Below are 23,148 nucleotides of genomic sequence, written 5' to 3'. Positions count from 1 at the left end.
GGAAGGCACTTTTTAAAGGTCATCTAATCCAACCCCCCGTGACTCCTCTAATGATCCTTCTCTCCTCTGAGTTTTTGAATGCTGTAGACAGGCACAAAACACACAAAATAATCCCAGGCTCTTCTCAGTATTGATAAGCTCTTGGTTAGGGAGCCTAAGCTCAGTTCTGGACATTGCATTTCAAGAGTCAAGAGGAAACCAGTAAAAGATCATCAGTAATATAAGAAACTTTAGCTACAGGTGATAAAAGAACGAGGCAGCTCTCCCTAAACTGCAGGAGCAAAGACTAAGTGGAATATAATGGCAGAGATTCCAGTGTGGGGACTTGCTGGGGGACTGTGGAACCTCCATCATTGGAGTGGTCAGGAGAAAGTTCACAGAACCACAGAATGTGCTGAGCTGGGAGGGACCCCCAAGGACCATCAGTCCAACCCTCAGCCCTGCACAGGCCCAGCCCCAAGAGTCACCCCCTGTGCCCCAGAGCATCATCCAAACCCTCCTGGAGCTCTGGCAGCCTTGGGGCTGTGCCCACTGCCCTGGGGAACCTGGGCAGTGCCCAACCACCCTCTGGGGGAAGAACCATGTCCTGGGATCCAACCTGAGCCTGCCCTGACCCAGCTCCAGCCATTCCCTGGGTGCTGTCCCTGCTCCCCCCAGAGCAGAGCTCAGTCCCTGCCCCTCCTCTGCCCCTGCCCAGGCACTTGGAACTGGTGTTCACTGGTGTTCCAAGGTATCCATATTTCCTTCAACCTGTGTTTCAGGGTATCTGTATTTTTTCTAATCTGTATTTCAAGGTATCTGTATTTTTTTTAACCCATGTTTCAGGGTATCTGTATTTTTTCTAATCTGTATTTCAGAGTGTCTGTATTTTTTTTAACCCATGTTTCAGAGTATCTGTATTTATTTTAACCTGTGTTTCAGGGTAACTGTATTTTTTCTAACCCATGTTTCAGAGTATCTGTATTTATTTTAACCTGTGTTTCAGGGTAACTGTATTTTTTCTAACCCATGTTTCAGGGTATCTGTATCTATTTTAACCTGTGTTCAGGGTATCTGTATTTTTTCTAACCTGTGTTTCAGGGTATCTGTATTTTTTCTAACCTGTGTTTCAGGGTATCTGTATTTATTTTAACCTGTGTTTCAGGGTAACTGTATTTTTTCTAACCTGTGTTTCAGGGTATCTGTATTTTTTCTAACCTGTGTTTCAGGGTATCTGTATTTATTTTAACCTGTGTTTCAGGGTATCTGTATTTATTTTAACCTGTGTTTCAGGGTATCTGTATTTTTTTAACCCGTGTTTCAGGGTATCTGTATTTATTTTAACCTGTGTTTCAGGGTATCTGTATTTTTTCTAACCTGTGTTTCAGGGTATCTGTATTTATTTTAACCTGTGTTCAGGGTATCTGTATTTATTTTAACCTGTTTCAGAGTATCTGTATTTATTTTAACCCATGTTTCAGGGTATCTGTATTTATTTTAACCTGTGTTCAGGGTATCTGTATTTATTTTAACCTGTGTTTCAGGGTATCTGTATTTTTTCTAACCCGTGTTTCAGGGTATCTGTATTTATTTTAACCTGTGTTCAGGGTATCTGTATTTATTTTAACCTGTTTCAGAGTATCTGTATTTATTTTAACCCATGTTTCAGGGTATCTGTATTTATTTTAACCTGTGTTCAGGGTATCTGTATTTATTTTAACCTATGTTTCAGGGTATCTGTATTTATTTTAACCCATGTTTCAGGGTATCTGTATTTATTTTAACCTGTGTTCAGGGTATCTGTATTTTTTCTAACCCATGTTTCAGGGTATCTGTATTTATTTTAACCTGTTTCAGGGTATCTGTATTTTTTCTAACCCATGTTTCAGGGTATCTGTATTTATTTTAACCTGTTTCAGGGTATCTTTATTTTTTCTAACCCATGTTTCAGGGTATCTGTATTTATTTTAACCTGTTTCAGGGTATCTGTATTTATTTTAACCTGTGTTCAGGGTATCTGTATTTATTTTAACCTGTGTTCAGGATATCTGTATTTATTTTAACCTGTGTTCAGGGTATCCCCTCAGTCTCCTCTGTTCCAGCTGAACACACCAAGTGCCCTCAGTGTCCTCACACGACTCCAAATCAAGGCCCTGCACCATCTTTGTGCCCTCCTTTGGATGCTCTTTAAGAGCATAAAGTGTAACTTTACAACTGACAGGAAGGCCAAGGGGTCAGGTGGGAGCTTTCTGACTCCAAGGGAACTCAAACCACACAACTCTTGTAATTAAAAGGTCCAGAATGACACAGAATATCCCAAATGAGACCTGGTTTTTAAACCCCACCTGCCAGGCTGGGACTGGCTGACGGGTCCCAGTCTCCACTTTTAGTCTCAGCATCAAACAGGAACAATTCCAACCCACGTTTTGTTCACTGAAATGTTTCAACCCCGTGGCCCTGAATCACAGAACTGCTCTTTCTGTCAAGTTCTCATTATTTATCTGAGGGTTTTATTTGCTTTCTGCAGCTGGTTCCAGCTCTGGCAGGCATTTGTAAATAGCTCTCCAGAATTAATAAAAAATTAATAGGCACTGTAAGAAATTACCAGAAATCACATGTGACCTCTTATTTATGTGCTTATCCTGCTTTAAAATTCATCAATGATTAACTACTACTTTTTAAACCCCTTACAAACTGTACACACAGCCACTAATTAATTGCTGTATGAAGGCTGAAATAAGGCTAAGCCTTACCCTGTCCTACCTGCCCCACCAGGTCAAGATTCAAAATAACAGCCAGAGGTGTAAAAGCAACATAATAAATGCAATATAATAAATACATTATCATTTAAAAAATGGGGGGAAAGGCTATGGGGTTTATTTTGTTTCATTTTACCTTATTTTATTTTTCTTTCAATTCATTTTATTTCATTTTATTTTACTTCCTTTGACCTGAATTCAGCTGTATGCTGCTAGTTTGGATTAATATTTAATAATTACTTCAAACAGTGAACATGAAATAGTTAAATCATTCAAAGCCTTTTTTTTTTTTTAATATCAGACAAGATTAAACCTGTCCTGTCACTGCCCTGATGAAGGAGGGAGTTAACACTTGCTGAGAATGAAGATAAATTAGTTCCATTTTTTCACCTGACACATTTTCAAAGGGAATAATATGATTTTTTTTCCTTTGGGGTCCTGGTATTTCTCCTTAGTGATGATCTAACACGCTGTTCTAGCTAGAACTAAAAGACAGACTGTAAGATAGGCTTCAGGTAAGGATTTATTTTATAGTAATGCTCTGTCTCTGAGGGAAAATTCCCAAAGTAGAACTTTGACCAGGAATAGGAATTCTAAGGAATGTTGGAACGAAGAGACAGAAAGAGCTCAACATGTTCAGCTCCAGCCCTGGTTGAAACTGTCACTGAGTTTTTTAAAGTGAAAAAAGCCTTTTCTAGTCAGAAATCATGCACAGGAAACCTCCAGCCAGGAGAAATCTTCAGGGATGTGGTTTTGTCCTTGGGTTTTTTCCCTGCAAACAAACCCCTGCCAGTTTGCAGGTCTGAGTTTTAACAAGGGTCTCAGACCCCAGGATGGTTCTGGAAGAGAGAAATGGTCACAAAACCTGTCTTTTGTTGACTGAGGAAATCACCACACTGCTCTGACACCAACATGAATCCACTCCCAGCACTTTATCACCCCAAATTAATGGGAGAAATAAAACTGGGACAGTTGGGCCCATCAATGATTTTTAATGAACTACCTTAACCAGAACATTTGTTCACTCTGCAGAACAAGACAAGCTCAGGATCTTTGACAAATGCCTTTATTGGGTCCTCACCCAACAGCCAAAATCTGGAATTTCCAGAAGCTCTTGGATTTACTTATTCTGGACTAATCCTGAGCCTTCCAGAGCCTGGTTTCCTATGGATGTGTCTAAAATCATCCAGCCACATCCCCACTGCAGCAGTTCTATAAAATTCCATGTAACTGAGGCCAACAACCATTTGTGAAGAGGGAGGTGAAAAAGCCTTTTCTTCAGACATTATATATTATTATGTAATATATCATTATATATTATATATATTACATACATTTTCTATATGATGTATCTTCTGTTTTCTGGACAGCAGATATGTAATAATTTCTTAAATTGCACTGACTAAGAAAGGAAACACAGCTTTCAGAATTCATACCTGTGTGAAAAATCTAATAATGGGATGTTAAGCTTTTTATAAATATAAATATGGTAATATGTATATAGTAATATAAATATAGTCATTTAATATTGAGCTTTGTTTGCAGTGACTTTTTGCATCCACAAGTCTTTTGGTGACTTCCAAGTTAATGTGAACGTGGATTACACCACCCTAAACAGTATTTAAATAGTATTTACATGGTATTTACATGGTATTTAAATGGTCTTTGGCCTTAACTGATATTTCATAGCATGACAAACCACCAGCCTTTTTAATGCCAGCCCCTTGAGATGGTTGCCAGTGTTCCATGGAGATACAGGTGGAGCTTCTCACAGACTCCAGTTTATCTCACAAGGGGGCTCTGGTTTCTCCTCTGGATCTGAGCACAGTGGAAAAGTGAATCCCTACAGGAAAAACCTGGGGATGAGTCCCACATGGAGCAAGGCAGGAGCACCATTTAGAGACCAGCAGCACAGACTGAGCCAAAACCAGGATGAAGGAGCAGGAGAAGGAGACACGGGCTGGAAATCGCTTCCATCAGCAGTCTGGGTAAATCCCTGTTTCCTCTAGGGATTCCATGCCGATGGAATTTTGTGGGAAGGCAGGAGTGGGGTGATTTCCATGTGTGAGTCCCCACGTGGTTCTCTGTGGGTTGGGAAGCCCTGAGCTGGGAACACACCAAGAGCTCCTCAGCCCCGCCTTAAACACCAGCTTTGGCATCCTCACAGACCAGCTGAGAGCCTTGCTGGAGAAGGGAATCATTTTAACAGCTGGACAAGTCATTTTGCACTGTGAAGGTTATGAACCTTTGGAACAAATTATCAGAGGAGGGGAGGTTTCTCTGGAAGTCCTCGAGTGACTCTCTGGAAGCACTTTTTAGAGAAAATAAATATTGGTGGTGTAAACAGTGAAACTTTGTGAAGTTGGGTGGCCCTTGACAGACAGGAAGGCAAAGCAGGTGGGTAAAAACCTCTGCCCCACTTCCTTTAGTTTTTTATATAGAACCATAAAATTATGGAATGGTTTGGGTTGGAAGGGACCTTAAAGACCACCCAGATCCATCCCCCTGCCATGGGCAGGGACACCTTCCACTGGACTGATGCACTGATGAGTATCAGGGCAAAATATGAGAGGCAGTGAGATATGAAACCTTTTCCCTGCCTTTTACTCACTGTGGCAACATTAATTCCAGTCCCTCACCTGCTACAACAAAGTCTAGACCTTGTTCTCCAAAACTAATAAATGTTTGGGAGCTAATCATGAACAGAAAGAGGTTAATCAGTCCCTCAGATTGGGACTCTTGATATATTCAACAAAGAAACTGCACCAAATACCCATAGATTTTGTTTTCAAATACAAATTTCTAATAATTCAGAGTCGCCAATGGGCTCCTTCCCTTTTTGATTTGCACAATTTGTGTTCCCCCTTCGCTGCCTTCATTTCCCTTCTCGTGTGACATTGATGTGGCTTTTAAAGCCAGGAGCCCAACATATGATTTAGAGGCTCTGGGAAGGAAAATTATAACGCTGGGGGAAGAAATGGCTCTGAAATTTCCATTAAAATCAGGCAATTTCAGCACTCTGCAGAAACCTACTGGGAAGAGGGAGCACCTGAGTGGCTGCAAGTCAGTCTCTGTTGCATCTGAATATAGCATAGACATTTTAAAAGCACTAAATAGGCATGTGTTAATGCCTCCCCAAGACAAAGCAGAGCACTTCAGACTGGCTTTTATGCCAGGAACAAAACAGTCGCTGCAGGAGTCCCTTAAGGCTCCAGACAATACTTCTCCCTTTCATGCTAAAGCAAGAGCTGAACCCCAACCCTGCTCTGGAGCCCCCACGTTGGCAGCAGTGAAAGGCAAAGCAGCCCAGTAAATGGATGGGAGGGCAGAGACTGCGAGACAGGAGGAGTTTTCAAAGGTTTAAGGATTGGTTTCAGTGCTCAGATTCCAATGAAAGCCAACGTGACCTTGCTTTCCTTTCTCCTTTTGAAGTCCAACAGTTTGCACTGAAGGGCTCTCTGCCAGCTCACAATAAATTAACAGCAGAGTTTACGGTGGTTCCTAAATCCTGTGGCCTCCAACCACAGCTGAGGAGTGGATCACCCTCCTTTCCAAACTCACAAGGAGGAAGGACATCCTCCAGTCTGGAGAAAGGTTGAGTTTCCTCGTGGAAGCTTTCTGCAAAACAAGGAAATGGCCTCAAGCTGCACCAAGGAAGGTGTAGGTTGGATATTAGGGGAAATTTCTGCCCCCAAAGGGTTTTGAGGCGTTGGAACAAGCTGTCCAGGGCAGTGGTGGAGTCCCCATCCCTGAAGGGATTTAAAAGATGTGGCATCTGGGGACATGTTGTGTGGTGGCCTTGGCACTGCTGTGGGAATAGTTGGGTTTGATGACCTTAGAGGGGTTTTCCGACCTAAATGATTCTACTTTGATTTTCAACCTTTATGATTCCGTGATTCTGTATGTTCATGGATCTTACTGAACCCTGAATTATGGCAATCAGCAGGACACATCCCAGTCCTCTAGAGTCCAAGGAATTGTGGTTTCCTGGTATAATTGGAAGAGCAAAGAGGATCCAGAACAGCAGATCAAGCTGCAGTCTCAGGTTCCTCTGCAAATTAGAGCTGTAAACAGGGTGCAGACCTACCTGACAGGGGAGCAAGGCCTAATTGCCCACCAGGATTGTGCATAATCCAGGCCTGAGGATGTTCCCATTACCATCCTTTCTGCCTCCTTCCCACACACAGGGGACAGAGCTGCTCAGAGGCTGGGCAAGAGCAAAAGTCAGGCAAAAAGCTTAGTCCAAACCCTTGGCCAACTTCAGTGTTTGTAGCATTTTTTCCCAACCTAAAAAGGAAAAGAACTGCAGGCAGGGTTTGCTTCCAAACCATGTGTGTTGTGCCTTTTGCCAGGGACAGCAAAGCTGCATCTGCCCAGGTGAAGGGCTGGGAACTGCCAGAGGGCAGGGCTAGATGGGATATTGGGAAGGAATTCCTCCCTGGGAGGGTGGGGAGGCCCTGGCACAGGTTGCCCAGAGAAGCTGTGGCTGCCCCATCCCTGGGAGTGTCCAAGGCCAGGTTGGAGCAACCTGGGCCTGTGGAAGGTGTCCCTGCCCATGGCAGGGGGTGGCACTGGATGGGCTTTAAGGTCTCTCCAACCCAACCCATTCTGGGATTCTGTGATGATTCTGTGACCTGTGGTGTTGACCCGACTCCAGAAATGTGTGCAGGACCATCACTGGAATTAGGGGCTCCAATTCCAAAGGCACAGAAGCCCTTTCTGTGCACACAAGTATCATGGAATCATGGAATGATTTGCATTGGGAGGGACCTTAAAGATCATCCAGTTCCAAGCCCCTGCCTTGGGCAGGGACACCTTCCTGAGTAACTGGAGAGTGACTGATCATCAGGGACTGGAGGGATAGGACAGGGGGGAAATGGGTACAGACTGAGAGAGCAGAAATTTGGGTGAGTTATATAGAAAGAATTCTCCCCTGGGAGGGTGGGGAGGCCCTGGCACAGGTTGCCCAGAGAAGCTGTGGCTGCTCCAGCCCTGGAAGTGTCCAAGGCCAGGTTGGACAGGGCTTGGAGCAACCTGGGCTATGGAAGATGTCCCTGCCCAGTTGTAGGGGGTGGGACTCTCTAAGGTGATCTTTAAGGTCCCTTCCAACCCAAACCAATCCAGGATTCTATGGCAGCAACAGAGGAAAACGATGTTCAGAACACCAAGGCTTCTATTTCCACAAAATCTTGGCTGAGACAAGAGAGATGGAAACACAATTATTCCTCCAATGTGTCAGTATTTCTTCCATGTGTTCTGACCTGTGTTTGGGGCCGTGTGTGAACACACAGACAGGGCACCTCTGCCCTGACCTGAGGTGCCCCTGGACACAGAGCCCGGTGAATGAAAGGGATAATGAGGACCCAGGAAAATCACTGCTCTCATCTCCCCACGATGTGAGAAGTGCATGGCAATTCACCAGCCCTTAATGGTGACACTGTCGATTGTTTCAGGACAATCAAGTAGCAGCAGAGAAGTGGAGTGGGAATGGGAAGGCTGGTGTCAGATGTACAGTTAAACAATGGCTGTTTTGCCTGTCATTCATCCCCAATTACTGCAGGAGGGGGGAAGAAAAACTATTTATAACCTGTCAGTCTCAAGAAACCACAATTATGATGATTTAATTAACACATGGAGAGGCTTTAGGCAATCACATCGTTCTAAATTTAAGAAGCAGCACATTTCAGGCCCAAGATGATTTAGAACATTAACAAATGCTAGTTGAACCAGGGCAAGAATTTGATGGCCTTGTTGGTTCCTTTTAAAGCATCCATCACGGCACAAAGATAATCCAAATGGATGTGCTAGTGAAAGATGAGAGCAGTGAAGAATCATCTGGGGTTTCAGGGGCCATCACACAGAAGGAGAAGCTGATTTTAAATGAGGACTGAGTTTGAAAATGAGCAAAACCACACAACGCAAGTCTATTCATCACAGACACTCCTCTCTGCACTGCAAAAAAAATGAATTATGAGAGTGCAAGACACTGTGGGTGAGCCTGACCTTCCCATGGAGACCTTGGAGCTGGTACTTGGTGTCAGACAGGCCTTTCTTTGGGTTGGTGCCCAGGAGTGAGGTCTGACCATGGCATGGGCTCTTCCCTCCCAGGGCTGAGGGCTGGAACATCCAAGAAAGGATATTGCCAAAGGTTCCTTAAGTCCTGGGCTGCTCCACTCCTGGCCAGCTCCTCTCCTCCAGAAACTGCTCTTCAGGTCTCCATTTCCTCTTTCCATGCCCTGCCTGCTCACATTCCCTGCTGTGTCCTGTTCCCCTGGCACAAAATGATTCCTCTGGGATTTTCATCCCCTCATCAAACTTGGGAGTGGTCAGCTCCTACCCAAACCCAGCCAGAGCAATAATACCACGCTTAGGCTGACCTTATCTTCTGCTTCCTAGTTGGATCAACACACAAGTAACAGCCAGGAAAATCCCATTGCCAGGAAAATCCCATTTCTTCAATACGGGAAGAAAAACCTCGACCTGAGTTTACACAGGGAAAAAACCACATAACTGGTTCTTTGTTCACTGTCCATCGAAGCTCAGGGATGGAGTTGCTTCCCCTGCCCTGGGTATTTATACCAAGTGCAGTTGGAAGCCCTGCACACACCCAGGGCTGGCTCTGCCCAAAGCTCTTTGTGCTCCATGGAATTCCTGAGCTCTGCCTGTTGGGATGGACAACGGGCCACGTTCCCACACCCGTTTCACACAAAGTCACTCCTCAACCACCGAATTTTGCTCCTGATCTGCAGTGCAGTTGAAATGTTTAGGCAGAAAACTACTGAGTGCTTTTGTATGACAAAAGAACTTGCAAAATTCAGGCTCAAAATTGAGATTAAGGTCAGTGTTCCCCACTTGGGTCTTCCCACGAACAAAACACACTCCTGGACAGGCACAGAGCATGAAAGGTCACCTTTGATCATGAACAAACTGATCATGTTAGTTTTCCCCAGAGGCTAAACCCAGAAATATTATTTCTCTTTTTATCATTGTGTATGTCAGAGAAAAGTGAATAATGTGGTGATGGTGAAAGAACAGGGGAAAAAAAAACAAGGAACCTTCAGAGTAAAGAGCTGCTGTGTCAGATCATGATCTCTGGGATGCAGGGACTAAAAATGAGGAGAATGCCACTTATCTCGTGAGTTTTGAGAACTTCAAGTATAATGTCAAAAATACATTAGTTTTAATATTATAGTGTAAATTTTATAATTTAATATTTAATATTGTAATGTAACATACATTGGGGTTTTGTCACACAAAGGAGAGAAAACCAAGAGGAGAAGCTCAAGCATCTTCACAAAGCCTTTGCTGCAGGAAGTTGGAGACACAGCTCTGGAGCAGAGAGCTTTTAGGAGAGACTCTGGCTTTCCAGAATCCAGGAACTGCTCCTCTTCTGGCCAATTATATTCAAAAGTACCTAAAAAAATCCCAAAATAAATCTATACTTGAACTAATTAACAAAGGGGGAGTTTTGCTGTAGCTGAACATACCCCAGATGGTGAGACTGGAGATGACCAGCATTTTTTGGCCTTCCTTGCCTTCCCCCTTTTGCAGGTGGAACAATTCCCATTGGATTGCAACGCCAGGACTGATCCATCTGCCAGGAAGGGCTTTCTATTTGCTTGGATATTAAAAAGGCAAAGCCCAAACAAATCCAAAAAGCCAACATTCCCAACCCGCTCTCATGCCACCCCTTCACCAGCTTCTAACAAAGAGGGATTTTGCACCTTGGACAGAGCTGACAACTCCCTGGAAACCCCTCAGAATGGATCCACTCCTCTTTTCTGTGGAGGTGGGAAGATCTACAGGCAATCTGAGCTGATTTGGCTGCACAAGAGGCAGATGTGAGAGAAGCTGATTAGTGTCCAAAACGTTTCCTGCTGCAGCCCATCTGTGTTCAGGGCTGGAATACCTGGCTGGAAATGACCAAACACTGGGATGCTGCTGGTGCTATAAACACAAATCACACTGGAATATTTCATGTCCAAATGTTTACAGCACAGGGAGCAGGGCAGAGGCTGCACAATTCCCTGTGCCAGGCAGCTCCTGCCAGGAAAGAGTGAGGTCTCCAGTGGCAACAGGACCATCCATGGAACAGTTGGGACCTAAATGTATTTCCAAAGCTCTCTTATTCCAGGGAAAGTCTCAGGAACATTCCCAGCAGCAGGACACTCACTAATAAGGTTGTTTGTCCCTCTTAGTGTGTGTTTTATTGTTTGTGTGTGTGTAAAAGAGAAACCACAAATGAACAGGTTCAACAGATTCCTTCCCTGTTTCTCAGTGTTCTCCCCTCCGGCATGAGCCACATAATGGACTAAAATTGATTTTTTTCTCCTCCTTAAAATACTGGCAGTGCATCACAGAGTTTAACAGAGGCAGAAGGGGTGAGAGAAAGGCAAAGGGAGAGGGAGAGGGCAAAGGGCATCTGCCACAATCCAGCAACACAGGAGTCCCTCAAAAGGCTCAAGCAATGATTGTAATGGGAATACAAGTGTTTTCCTCTCTTGTACAAAGCTTTTCAGTGCAGTATCCTCTCCATTTGGGCAGCTCTCCCTGTACACAACTCACTGAGCTTTCCAGAAAGTGGCAAAGTTTAGGGAAGAAGGAAAAGAGGTGAAGGGAAGGCAGGGGGGAGGATCCCAGCTGGACATTGTGTCTAAGACTACAAATCCACAGTACAATTCCATAGTTTTGTTAATTAACTACTGGCTTATGGATGAGACCTAGTGGAGCAAATGTAATGCCTGGAATCTGGTCAGGAAATCTCCCGAGCTCAGCAAAAATTTGGGAGATGTGGGTTCAGCCCCTTCCTTTGTCGCTATCCCGGAGCAATCAACTCCCGAGGTCTCAGCAGCACTTGTGTCACAAGCCCAAATTCCAGAGGAGCTCTTCTCTCCCCAGGCACCAGGGTAAGGACTGAGTAAGAGTTTCAGAAGTGTTCCACATCCTCCTGCTGCTTCCTTTCCAAATTTACAGCCCGTGGCTCAATTGCTGCTGAGGCACAGCTGGCTGAGCTCTGCCGGAAACGCGGCCGGTCATTTTGGGAACATCTTTGGGAAATCTCGCACTTCACAAGTGCTGAGCCCAGGAAAATTTGCCCCTCTGCATTTATTGCTACATCCCCAGTGCTTCTAGAGCACAGCTTTCCTTGTGCTGATGTTATCCTTGCAATGCCAAGCGTGAAATGCTAAGAAAGGCTCTGAAGGGTAAAAACTGCCCCATCCCTGGAAGTTTCCAAGGCCAGGTTGGACATGGCTTGGAGCAACCTGGGCTAGTGGAAGGTGTCCCTGCCCATGGCAGGGGTTGGAACAGGGTGATCTTAAAGGTTCCTTCCAAGTCAAACCATTCTGTGATTCTGATTTCTAAAATGTCCCTTCTCCTTCCCCTCTGAGCCCCTTCCCACGTGTCCCTCCCAGGCTCCGCTCGGAGGAGCAGCACCAGCAGCTTCTCCTTTGCTCACCCTCCCCACACAAACCCAGAGCTTCTGACACAGCTTCATTAGGCTGATTCACCCTTCAGTTTACAGCTCAACAAGGATTTAAGGCCCATAATCACAGAGAAGTGGAAGAAGAGGAGCAGAGGAGGAACCACAGCACAGAAGGATGTAGGAAACTAAATTACAGTGCCTGCCCTGCTGTGTTTCAAAACAGTCACTGGATAAAAACCCACACTGTCACTGGAGAAAAACCCACACTGCTTTGGCCCTAAAATGATGACAGCAGGCTAATGGAGAGCTCCTGCTCCCCATTCTCCTCACTCCTCACCTCCCACATTCTTGTCTTTGCAATGCCCCACCTGTGGAATCACCTTCCTTTCCTATTCCCCCATCTATGATGAGCTCACACCTCTGCCATGAAGTCCTTGCTCAGCATTCCTTCCAAAAACCTCAGGCTGACGAGCAAAGGAAATACAACCACTGCTCTTAAGAGAAAACAATGAAATGTTCAGCCAATCATTGAGTGATTTCTCCCCAGAGGTCACAACACCCCGTGAGCTCAGGCCGAGCCCCTGAGCACCCCTGTGATGAGTTACAGAACTGGCACTAAACACACCCTGAAGATGGAGACTATTCTGCTTTTTCCTTTTTACATCTTGTCCAAAGCAACAGAGAAATGGTGTTTAATAAATAAATAATAAACAACAACAGCATGTTAACATTTCCTTTCAAGTTAAGCTCGGAAGGAGGAGGTCAGCAGCCCACCAAGCCCGCATGCAGTGCACTCCTTTCTCAACCTATTTGTCCTTTCTCCCCAGTGGCAAGAAGGCAGGAAGCAGAATTCCAGCTGAACATGATTTTGTGTGACTGGTTTAGCAGCAGCGAATACAAGTGACAACCACCCTGGTTCACACTCCCCTGGAAAACACAGTGGAGCTGTCCCTGCTCGTCCACGGGCTGTGGGCAGACACTGAGAAGTGTAAAACTGACCTCCCGGGGTGGGTGTCCATCACCTCTCAAACGGCCTCAGCTCACACACACAAGCTGTTCACCTGCTTGCTTGTTGTTTGTTTTGTCCCTGCCAGCCCAGGGAAGGGGAGAGGAATGACCTTCCAGGAGACAGAAACATTCCTGTAGCAATGTTCCCTCTCCCCACTCCCCCTCCCAGTGAGCCAAACACAGCTATTCTGTGTGTGAGAGGGAGGAAACACAGCTCGGGGTCTGAAATTGCTTTTTATGGCCCCTAAATCTTCAGCAAATGTACAAATAAATATGAAATAGAGAGGGAATGAGATGCACATGCACAAAGCAAATACCAGAATGAGATGGCAGCAGTCTGGGAACTGGCTGGGAGAGCCAAGATCATGAGCATCCAGTTATTTTAGCAGCCCTTGCCAATAGACTAAATAGAATAGCATAGGCCAGGTGTCAGTGATTATAATCCCACTGATGCCAAGAGTCTCTCCCATTTCCAGCCAGCCTGGCTTTGCCTCTATCTCTGCAGCACAAGAAATAATTCCTAAAGCAGGGACTGGAAAAAGCAGCCACACAAAGTGTACCCGCACCTCCCCTTTTCCAGGGCAGCTCTGTGTGCCTTTGTTTTAAACTCAAGATCTCACTAAACTTAAAAGAAAACCATCCCTGCTGCTGTGAAGAACAGAACCCGTGGAAATAGCTCAGCACATTGTTCCAATGCCAGTTCTGTCCTGGAAAACAGGTGGTTTATGGATGAGCTGAGCTGGATACTCCCAAACCTCAAATGGAGGTGGAGGGACCAGGTCTGCTCCCCGGACCTCAAAACATCCATTATCACCCCACTCCCAACAGCAACATCTGCCCAGGCTTCTCTGCCCTTTCCCAGCTCCAATGGAACCATTATCCCTTCCCTGAGGACACACAGTTGTTGGACACCTCAGCTGCTTTCAGGCTGTGGGAGGTGGATACGTGGAAGGAGACAATCATTTGAACATGATTCCTGAAAAAAGGAAACTCAACAGAGTCCTGAGCAACGAATTCCAGAGCCTGCCTGCCCTCACTCTGGTAGCCAGGCTCTCCTCTCCCATCCAAGTGGTTCTTTTTTGGGAGAAACCTCAGGAATGAGCAGCTCGGCCCCAAGGGGAGGATGGGCCTGAGCTGCATCTCACTTGCACAAAATGGCAGTTTCCCCACAAGTATGTACATTTGGGCAAATTAGAAAATAAAGAGATGCTCCATTTTCTATTTTTTCCCCAAACACAAACCCTTTCCACTGCTGAAGAATCTACAAGGAATTTTTTTTCCCATTTTTAAGTGCTGTACAGTGCCTGTCTCTCCTTTTACAAGTGGAACCTTGTAGCTATGGAGACGAAGAATGTCAAATCCAAGCTGAAGACAGGATTTCACTGAGGGCTTTGGGTTGCTACATGTGGCTTCAATGATCTGGTTTCCATCTCCTGAAGTCTTTATTATTGTCTATTGTTTATGAGTCTCTCTTAGTGTGCTAAGAGCCACTGGACAGTCTGATTTACACCAGAAGCAACACAACAAACACCCTGAGTCCTGCTAAGTTCTGCACCACCTTAATTTAACCTGAATAAAACTGTTGTGGTGCTGCCACAGCACCTGGAAACCAGGTGAACTGTGGTCCCCTTGTGTTTAATGCTGTGTGTAACAACCCACAACACCACAGAGGACTTACACCACCCTGATCTTCTCTCCTACACCTGGTGGGGCTCTTCGACCTTGGAATTATCTGCCATAATCCAGATCACCCAAATTTCAGTCTCCCAGATGACATGACATCACCCCTACATCTTCTGAGATCCAAATAACCTTAGAGGTGATGGTTTCCTTAGCTGGATGTTCAGCTATAACATGGAAATCCATCAGCTCACCATCATGGTGCAAATTAAACAACAAGCTGATGAAACTTTAGTGGTGATAAACCTGAGCATGAAGGGGAAACAGTCTTTCAGATCAAATTAGAGCTCCTTGTGACAGCCAGGGAAAATTCAAAATAACTTTGCCATCACTTTCTACTTGTGCTGGTACCAGGGAATAAAAACCCCACACCTTCATTCCCACGGCACTGGAGCAATGACAGGGGTATGGCAGGTGGTTTCCTATTTTGAAGACAACACTGCTCCAAAGAAAGCAACCCCAAACCAGGCATTTTTCTTCCTTCTCCTTGACTCCATGGTCTAAAATCAGCTGGGGATTTCAGGTGCCAAATATGAAACATCTCAAAGACGCCCCTTTGTCAGGAAGTGAAAACGTCGTTTTTAACAAATCCAGATCCCAGAACTGCAGCCTGTTACACACTGCTCATCTTTAACACAGCTCTCATGCCAAAGTCAGGGCTCAGAATTTCCATAGTCAATCCCAATCTGCACAAATGAACTGGGATAAACCAACACTCTCAGGTAGGACATCCACAACCAGGGGAGAAAAATCCCCCAGGGTGCCCTAAAGCCACGTCACGGGCAGGATTAAGTAACAAGTGCTGCAATGGAATTGTGCAAATCCTCCTTTACCAGCTATAAATAAGCACCAGCATTCAAAGCAAACCCATCCCTTGCATACACAGTGGTGGAGTCATTGACAGGAAGGCAAGGAAACAATTTGGTGCTTCCTTTCAAAGCTGAACAACAGAAAAGATGCTCCGGGAGCTTTTCCTGTTTGTGTTTGCAATGTTGCTGAGTCAAATCCTAACACGGCCTTAAGCATGTGAAAATCAGCTCTGTCTAACTTCCAGTGATCACTGAAATGAAATTAAAAGCCTCAAGAATACCCATCTCCCAACCCAGGCATTTGCAAATGTGCTGTTGGACCAAGGCTCGGGTTCAAAGGAGCCTCTGTTGTTCCTGCTGCTCCAGGAAAACAAGTGCCTAAACTCCAAGATTGTGCTGCAGTCCTGTTGCTCTCTGGTTTGCTCCTGAACCAGACCAAAAATGCAGAAAATCTTTGCCATTATCTTTAAATAGGCCATAAACCCCTCAAGATTTCATGTGGGGGCTGAGTAAAGAGGTTTCCATATTTATTTTTAAAGCAGAAGAGGTTCTTTCACGCCTCTGTATCTACCAATACATTAAAAATAGGATTCTCTTGTAGCCACAGCTCATGAAATGGGTGCAAACAGGAGGAGAATAACACTCCAGATGCCTTTACTACAGTTGTTGACTTCAGCTTAATCTATATTTTAATAAGTCTTAGTTATTCAAAACCATCACCATCCCTTCTCTGACTGTTGATATCGGACGAGAGAACCTTCCACAGAGCAACCACCCCCCCCCCCCCCCCAAAAAAAATAAAACAAAACAAAATCTCATTAATCCTTCTAGCATTTAGAGATACCTCAAGAGCGTCAAACATTTACCTCTCCTTCCCAGCAGCTGAAATGGTTTTAGGAGGGTCATGGTTCATACCTCGCATTCCCTGGAGCCAGAGATGGTATAAGTGCAGGGCCCAGATCCATTAACCGATACATCCATGGTCTCAGAGTTTGTTGGCTTGTAGTCCACGTAATACTCCTGCAAAGGGGAGTTCATTTGCCTCTCAGACTCCCTGGCCTTTTTCCTGCGCCTCTTCATGAGCGTGTGCTGCTGGAGCTGCTTCATGCTGGCGGGATAACGCTTCCAGGACACGTAGATCACCAGCAGGATCATGGCCACGGAGAGGAACAGGGCCACGCTGCCCGCGATGATCTTGTGGAAGGACACGTGCTCGTACTCCGGCTCCACTCCCGGGGTCGGGACGTCGGCGGAAGGGCTCGGCATCACGGAGCTCGGCTGATGGCTTTCCAGTTTGGAAACGGTGGGTTTGGGGATGAACACGGGTCTCGGGGGGGTTTTGGGCGCCTGGTAGGACCTCTCGGTGGCCACCACCTGGATCTCGGCGCAGATGTCGTAGGTCTCCACGGCGTCGCTCACCTTCTCGCCCTGGATGTGCTTGGGGCCTGCACAGATCATGGTGCTCTCCTTGTTTCCCTTGAAATTCTTAAGCCAATTAAAAAGAGGGCAAATGCTTCGAGTACATTCCCACATATTTCCGGACAGAGTGATGGAGATGAGCGAGATCCACGTGTTGATGGTCTCCTGGGAGATGTTGGTGAGTTTGTTGGAATCCAGGTTCAGCTTCTGCAGGTTGGGGAGGCACTGGAAGGTCCCAGGCTCTACCCCCGCGATGTCGTTTCCCGATAAATCCAAGTTGTGCAAGGAACTCCAGGTCCATGTTAAGCCCTGGCTGATGGAGCGGATCCTATTCCACTGCAAGTAGATGGAGCGCAGGTTGAAGAGGCGTGGGAAGTGGGCAAAGTTGATCTTAGAAAACTGGTTGTGCTCCAAGTGGAGCTCCGTCAGCTTCAGCAGGCCGGCGAAGGCGTTCCGCGACAAGCTCCGCAGGCGGTTGTAGCCCAGGTCCAGGAAGTCGAGGTTCCGGCAGTCCTGGAACACCCGGATGGGCACCGTTTTCAGCGAGTTGGACCTCAGGTGCAGGATCAGGAGCTTCCGGAGGCCCTTGAACTGCTCGGCCTGCAGCACCTGCAGCTTGTTGTAAGACAGGTCCAGGTTGCGCAGGTTGGGCACGGGGTGGAAGGTCTTGTTGTGCAGGAGGGTGATTTTGTTGGAGCTCAGGATTAATTCCTTCAGCCGGCGGATCCCCTGGAACGCGTCCTCGTCCACGGAGCTGATGTAATTATGGTCGAGGTAAAGCCATATGAGCTGATTGAGGCCCGCAAACTGATGGGATTTAAGCTTCTGGATGCTGTTGTAGCGCAGGGATAAGCCCTGGGAGCCCCCGGAGATGTTGTGGGGGATGTCTCGGAAGGCGTGGGACTCGCAGTACACGATCTTGCCGTCGCATCGGCAGCTCTTGGGGCAGGCTCGCTGAGCCCCCGCGAGCAGCACCAGGGGAAGCAGCAGCACCAGGAGCGCGCTCGTGCCTCTCAGCTGCTTAATTAAATGGAAACCTGCAATATTAAAGAGAAAACAAACGGGCGTTGGGAGCCTATTAAGACAAATTGCCGGCAGATTACTCACGTCACCCCCCGGGGCTTTGGATGAAGCCTGAGTGGAGCGGGGGATTTGGGAAACAACCTGTTTGCCTCCCGTCTGGGGCTTTTGTGGTGCAAATTCCCGTCCTTTGAGGTCGTGCCTCGCCAGCTCTCACCAGCGCTACTCCTTTTGTGTGACTTACGATCCCTCGGAACCACCAAAATCCCGTTCCCTCCTGGCTTTGCCCCTGTCCACCAGCTCCCGGTGGAGCTGGGATGTCCTTATCGCCAAACGCCGAGGTTTTAACAATAAACATATTTGTCAAGTCACTGTGCTGAATGTTCCACAGAGCTGGAGAGGAAATGAGCCAAAGCTCCTGCTATTACGTGCTGCTAAATGTGTTCCTCAAGAAAAGCAAGTGCAAGTCCAAATCCCCCCAAAAATTACTGCAGAAAGCAAGAAATCTACTCATCATAAAGTTTGATCCATCTTTATAACGTGTATTCATTGTAAAATGAGACACTAATAAAGGCTTTACTTTTTGCACCGAGTGATTTGGTTTTAACAGGAGGTTTAAGTGGGTTTACTCAGGATTTTTATTGACCTAAAACACACAAACAGATGCAGCAAAAGAAACTTCAGCCACATAGAGAGGCATCTCAGGTAATGCTGGAATGGGACCCCAAAACCAAGAGAATGGTAGGAGACATGTTTCTTTCACATGAATCATTGCCTTAACACATATTCATTTAAAGTTCTCCATATGTAGCTGGGAATGCCTAAGCATTTATCAATTTGTATGTGTGTACATTGGATACTGGATGAAAACATCCACACCAACACTCACGTCCAGCAGCAAACCCCAGAAAGTTTAAAGGGGGATATTTCTTATTTCAACTTCCCCCTCTCTCTCCCCCAGCTCTGATGATTTGAAGGGTTTGCCTTTGAGGTGTCAGGTTTGCCAAGCAGGAACAATGCTGGATGTGAGGACATATATAATAATTCAATATATATAATCTCAAATAATTATGGGAGGGGTGGTGTCAGAAACCCCAACATACACCCACATGCCTGGAATAATTTTAGAGCTGCTGCCTCTGTCCAGAGTTGCATCTTTGGTAAGGATGAAAACGCATTTTCCAACAGGAAATGTTTCAAGGGCTGGTATCTCCTTGATAAATAATCACTTTATTATTTGTCACACGCACAAAACCAACCCCGTGCTGCAGTTCTTTAATCCAATTTTAAACCAAGGGGCAATCTGCAAAAAAATTCCTAGTCTAAAATGCCCCTGCCTATGTGTCCCTGCCTTCGGTGGTTAGATTTTTAATTTAAATCTTATTATTTGCTCCTGCCTGTGTGCCAGCAGCAGCCAGCTAGGAATATGTTCTGCCTGTTACAGACTTGGGGGCTGGGGAGGGAGGGAAGGAGGGGAACAAACCTGTCACACTTGAAAAAATCAGACTGGCAAATGACTGCTGGAAATGTAGCAGAGGTACCAGGGGCATCTTTTCAGAGCCCAAACAAGCCTTTTCAAAACCACCTAGACGAGAACCCCCCCCCCTCCCCTCCGCTTCCCTCATCCCGCAAAGTGTTAACAGCCCCTCCTGACAGCCCGAATGATGCCGCTCCGGGCTCAGGGACGGGGATCTGCGGGCAGGAGGGATGTGGGCAGAGGTGCCTCCCGCATCCCTGCACCGCTCTGTGCGTGGCATCTGCGGGGGCGGGCGGCACAGGGAATTCGCGCTGTCCAGCCCTTCACCCGGGGCATCAATTCACAGGTTAACGACATGTAAAACCTCTGCAGGAGGAAAGGGGTGTGTGTGCGTGTGTGTGTGTGTGTGTGTGTGTGTGTGTGTGTGTGTGTGTGTGTGGAGGGGGGGGATACACGATCTAAAAATACAATAGCAAGTACAGTGAGTCACCTGGCACAGGAATCCACTGCTGCTGCTCAGCCTGTGCCCCCCTCTCCATCGGCAAATAATCCCGCTGAAAAATATCCCCCCAGTGCAGCTGTGCCAGCAAACAAACAGGAAAAGTTCACTTACCCATCCTTTTGTCATCAATAACGTCCTCTTTTTCCTTCCTCCAGCTGTTTTCTTCTCTCTCTCCCTTTTTTCGCTTCCCCTTCGCCTCTCTCTCTCTCTCTTTTCCAAACTGGTTTCTTTCCTTTAAACCATCAGAATCTTCATGGCACAGCCCGGCTGCCACTCACATCACCAGCATCCAGCGTGCATGCCACAAACCCCCCACAAAGTTCCCTAGAGAGGACAAGCGAGAATTTTGGGGATGAGGAAGGGAAAGGATAGGGAAGGGGTTGGGGGTGGGGAAGACAGGACGAAGGCTGGGGGGAGTGTGGGGGGGTAGGGAGGGACTCTAAGCTCTGAGAGCCATTGTGTAAGTCATCAGAGAGCCGGCGTTAAGTGGCAATCTGCAAAGAGAAGCCGGAGCAGACGAGGAAGGCAACCCAACTTCTCTGGGAGGAATGACAAAACCTTTGCCGGTACCTCGAATGCCTCATTCTGCTGCCTTTTGCCATTCCCAGACACGGCCATCCATCCTCCAGCTTCCCAGCCCCCGGAGCCCACGGGCCTCCCGCGCCGTGCCAGAGCCCGCTTTAAAAGCTGTGCAGGCTCGGTTTATCCATTCGGCTGGGCAGGTTGAAAGTGTTTTGTAGCTGTGCTGAGAGGCAGCTCTTGTCTAATTCCGAAGGCTTTCCAGAGAGCGATGATGCTCCGGAGCTCGTTGGTGCTGATGTTCTAGTTTGTGATACACTGAGTGCCCTCCACTGGAGAAAACAGATCGCACATTAAAGGCTGAACAAGTGAGCCTGTCATGGCTCTGCAGACTTTCTTCCCTCAGAAAAGAAAATTAAAGACACAGTATTGCCTTGCCCACCAGCATCCCTTTTCCAGACCCCTCCGCCTTCCCTGGGTTACCAAATGTTGAGAGTGTGGATTTTCTGGCAGAAACACTGAACAAAACACCTGCTCCCTGGGGATTTGCCAACCTGAGCCTTTTCTAATCCACCTGACCTGTATATTTTGCTGGGGCAAATTCTAAATTGAGGGGGTTTTTTGTTTGTTTGTTTTGTTTGGTGGTTTTTGGTGTGTTTTTGTGGTTTTTTTTCTGTATTCCCAGGGGGTGAACAGGAAAAAGGATGCTGGTAGATGAAAAGTGAGAGCCAAAGGGTGGAGGGGCAGGAGCTGTGATCAGACTGATCAGCCACACAAGAGGCATTTAACTGCAGGTGGCAGCTCCCAATGTCAACACTCCGTGTCCTGCTTTGGCTGGGAGAGAGTTAATTCAATTTTTCCTTTTAAATCTAAGTGCCTTTTAGTCAGAAAAATACTGAGTTTTATAAACAAGGCAGAACTGAAGCTGCAGAATTAGTGACACCTTTGAGCTGCTGAGCTCCTCTCCCCCGGCTCTGCCGGAGCCAGAGCGGAGCCTCCTCCCATCCAGGGCTGGATTCCATCAGCCTGGATGGATCCAGGGTGTGATCCAGGCTGTGACAGCTCCAGAGGGTGTCACCTCCTCTGTCTGGCTGGTTTAGCAGGGCTGGGTTAGTGCTCTCCCAGTTGCACAGAAGGATGTCACAGGGATGTGGAGCGAGAGCAGGAGCAGCGGGAGCTCCCGGGCTGGTCCTGGTGAGCCCTGTTCTCCAGGACCTACAGGGAATTCAACTCCCAGGGCAGCCCCACACATCCCACAGGAACCATTTCTGGTCCTCAGGATGCTCAGAGGGCAGCACTGGACTGTTCCTGGTCATGGCTTTAACCTGGGTTCCTAAAACTTCAGATACTTGGGCTGCTTCCCTCCCTCCCTGTGCTACAGAGAGCAGCTCTTTTGGAAACAACTCCCTGCCCAAACCTTGACTTCAGGTGCCAAAATAATGGCAGTGCTTTATAGAGTCTGTCATGAGCCAGCCATTATGTGTTAATTAATTTTTAAATATTTTAAGATATTTCCCCTTATGGCCAAAGGGCCCCCGCTCAGCATCTCACAGCCCAGATCTCCTGGGGTTTCTTTGCCGCTCAAAAATGAGAATTGCACAAAACTCCAGATCAGATTCCAGCTCTTCTGTCTTAGTTCCTCGTTCCTGGGTCAGATAAGACCACTGCTTGTCCCTGCAACCAAAGGAAGTGAGCCCTGCCCAGCCCCAGGACACAGCTCCTCTGCAGGGTCTCCGTCAGACTGGGACACACAAAGGGCAAAGAGTTCAACTCCATTAAAACAAAATACAGAATAAAATCCCCAAAACAATCCATAGAAAGCAACTTCTCCTCCTCTGCATTTGCATCCAGACTCCATCTGCATCCACACTGCAGCATCTCCAAGATTCTGATTAAAACCTAATTTGTTTTGTTCTGTTCTGAGAATTCGTGGCTACCTATAGATCAGATCTTCATTTGCACAAGAGAAATATCATAATTAATCACTATTTTTGTTCTGAATTGGCCAGCAATACACACACCTACTTCAAACAAGGCTCAGAACTTAATTATCATAAGTGATGTCGAAAATACCTTTTTCCATGTCTCTATTAACCCCATCTGCATTCCAGGCAGGGGCACTTTAGCAAGAATTCATATTTATTCATGATATAATTTCCCAATAAAGGTAAAAGCTAAAGTGTTCTGCTATTACACTTCATATTGATAATTCTCCAGGAAGAGTCCATTTGAAACTCTGCCAGATCTGGGAGTGAGCTGGGCAGAGTGGTGTCTACAGACCCTTCACTGATTTCCAGGGATGTTTTTTCCCCAGATCCCTTGATCCTACGAGAGCTGAAGCAGCACTGCCATAAGCTGTCCTACAGCCACGGACTTACTGAGACTCAAAATCCCCACATGCCTACAAAAAGTTTGGCAGAATTTTGCTTTCCTAAAAATCCTGTGATGCTGTAATGGAAAATGTCACGAATTCCAAGGCAGAAAACTTCAGGGCCTGAGTTAAAGCAAGGGAGCTTTCACTCAGCAGCTGAAGTGCCACCCCCTCCTCCTTC

The 23,148-nt window shown here is 46.6% G+C and overlaps 1 protein-coding gene across 3 annotated transcripts in view; it reads right to left on the bottom strand.

The window, feature by feature from the left end:
* LRRTM4 (leucine rich repeat transmembrane neuronal 4) overlaps positions 1-20,911 on the bottom strand; it is a 207,417-nt gene extending 186,506 nt beyond the window's left edge. The window contains exons 1-3 of one of the 3 annotated variants that reach the window (XM_032712724.1): positions 20,648-20,904; positions 20,189-20,401; positions 16,575-18,115 (exon numbers count right to left, since the gene is read on the bottom strand). In XM_032712724.1, the coding sequence (XP_032568615.1) occupies positions 16,575-18,115; positions 20,189-20,192 (1,545 nt within the window). In that variant the 5' untranslated portion in view covers positions 20,193-20,401; positions 20,648-20,904. Of the gene's footprint in view, positions 1-16,525; positions 18,116-20,188 lie in introns of all 3 variants that reach the window. The other 2 variants (XM_032712723.1, XM_032712725.1) reach the window with 2 other exon arrangements.
* Between the last annotated feature and the right edge of the window lie 2,237 nt (positions 20,912-23,148).

Source organism: Chiroxiphia lanceolata, chromosome 28, assembly GCF_009829145.1.
Source record: "Chiroxiphia lanceolata isolate bChiLan1 chromosome 28, bChiLan1.pri, whole genome shotgun sequence".
NCBI lineage: Eukaryota > Metazoa > Chordata > Aves > Passeriformes > Pipridae > Chiroxiphia > Chiroxiphia lanceolata.
The sequence above is the reverse complement of the archived record's forward strand: the minus strand, read 5'-3'. Positions and strand labels throughout refer to the sequence as shown.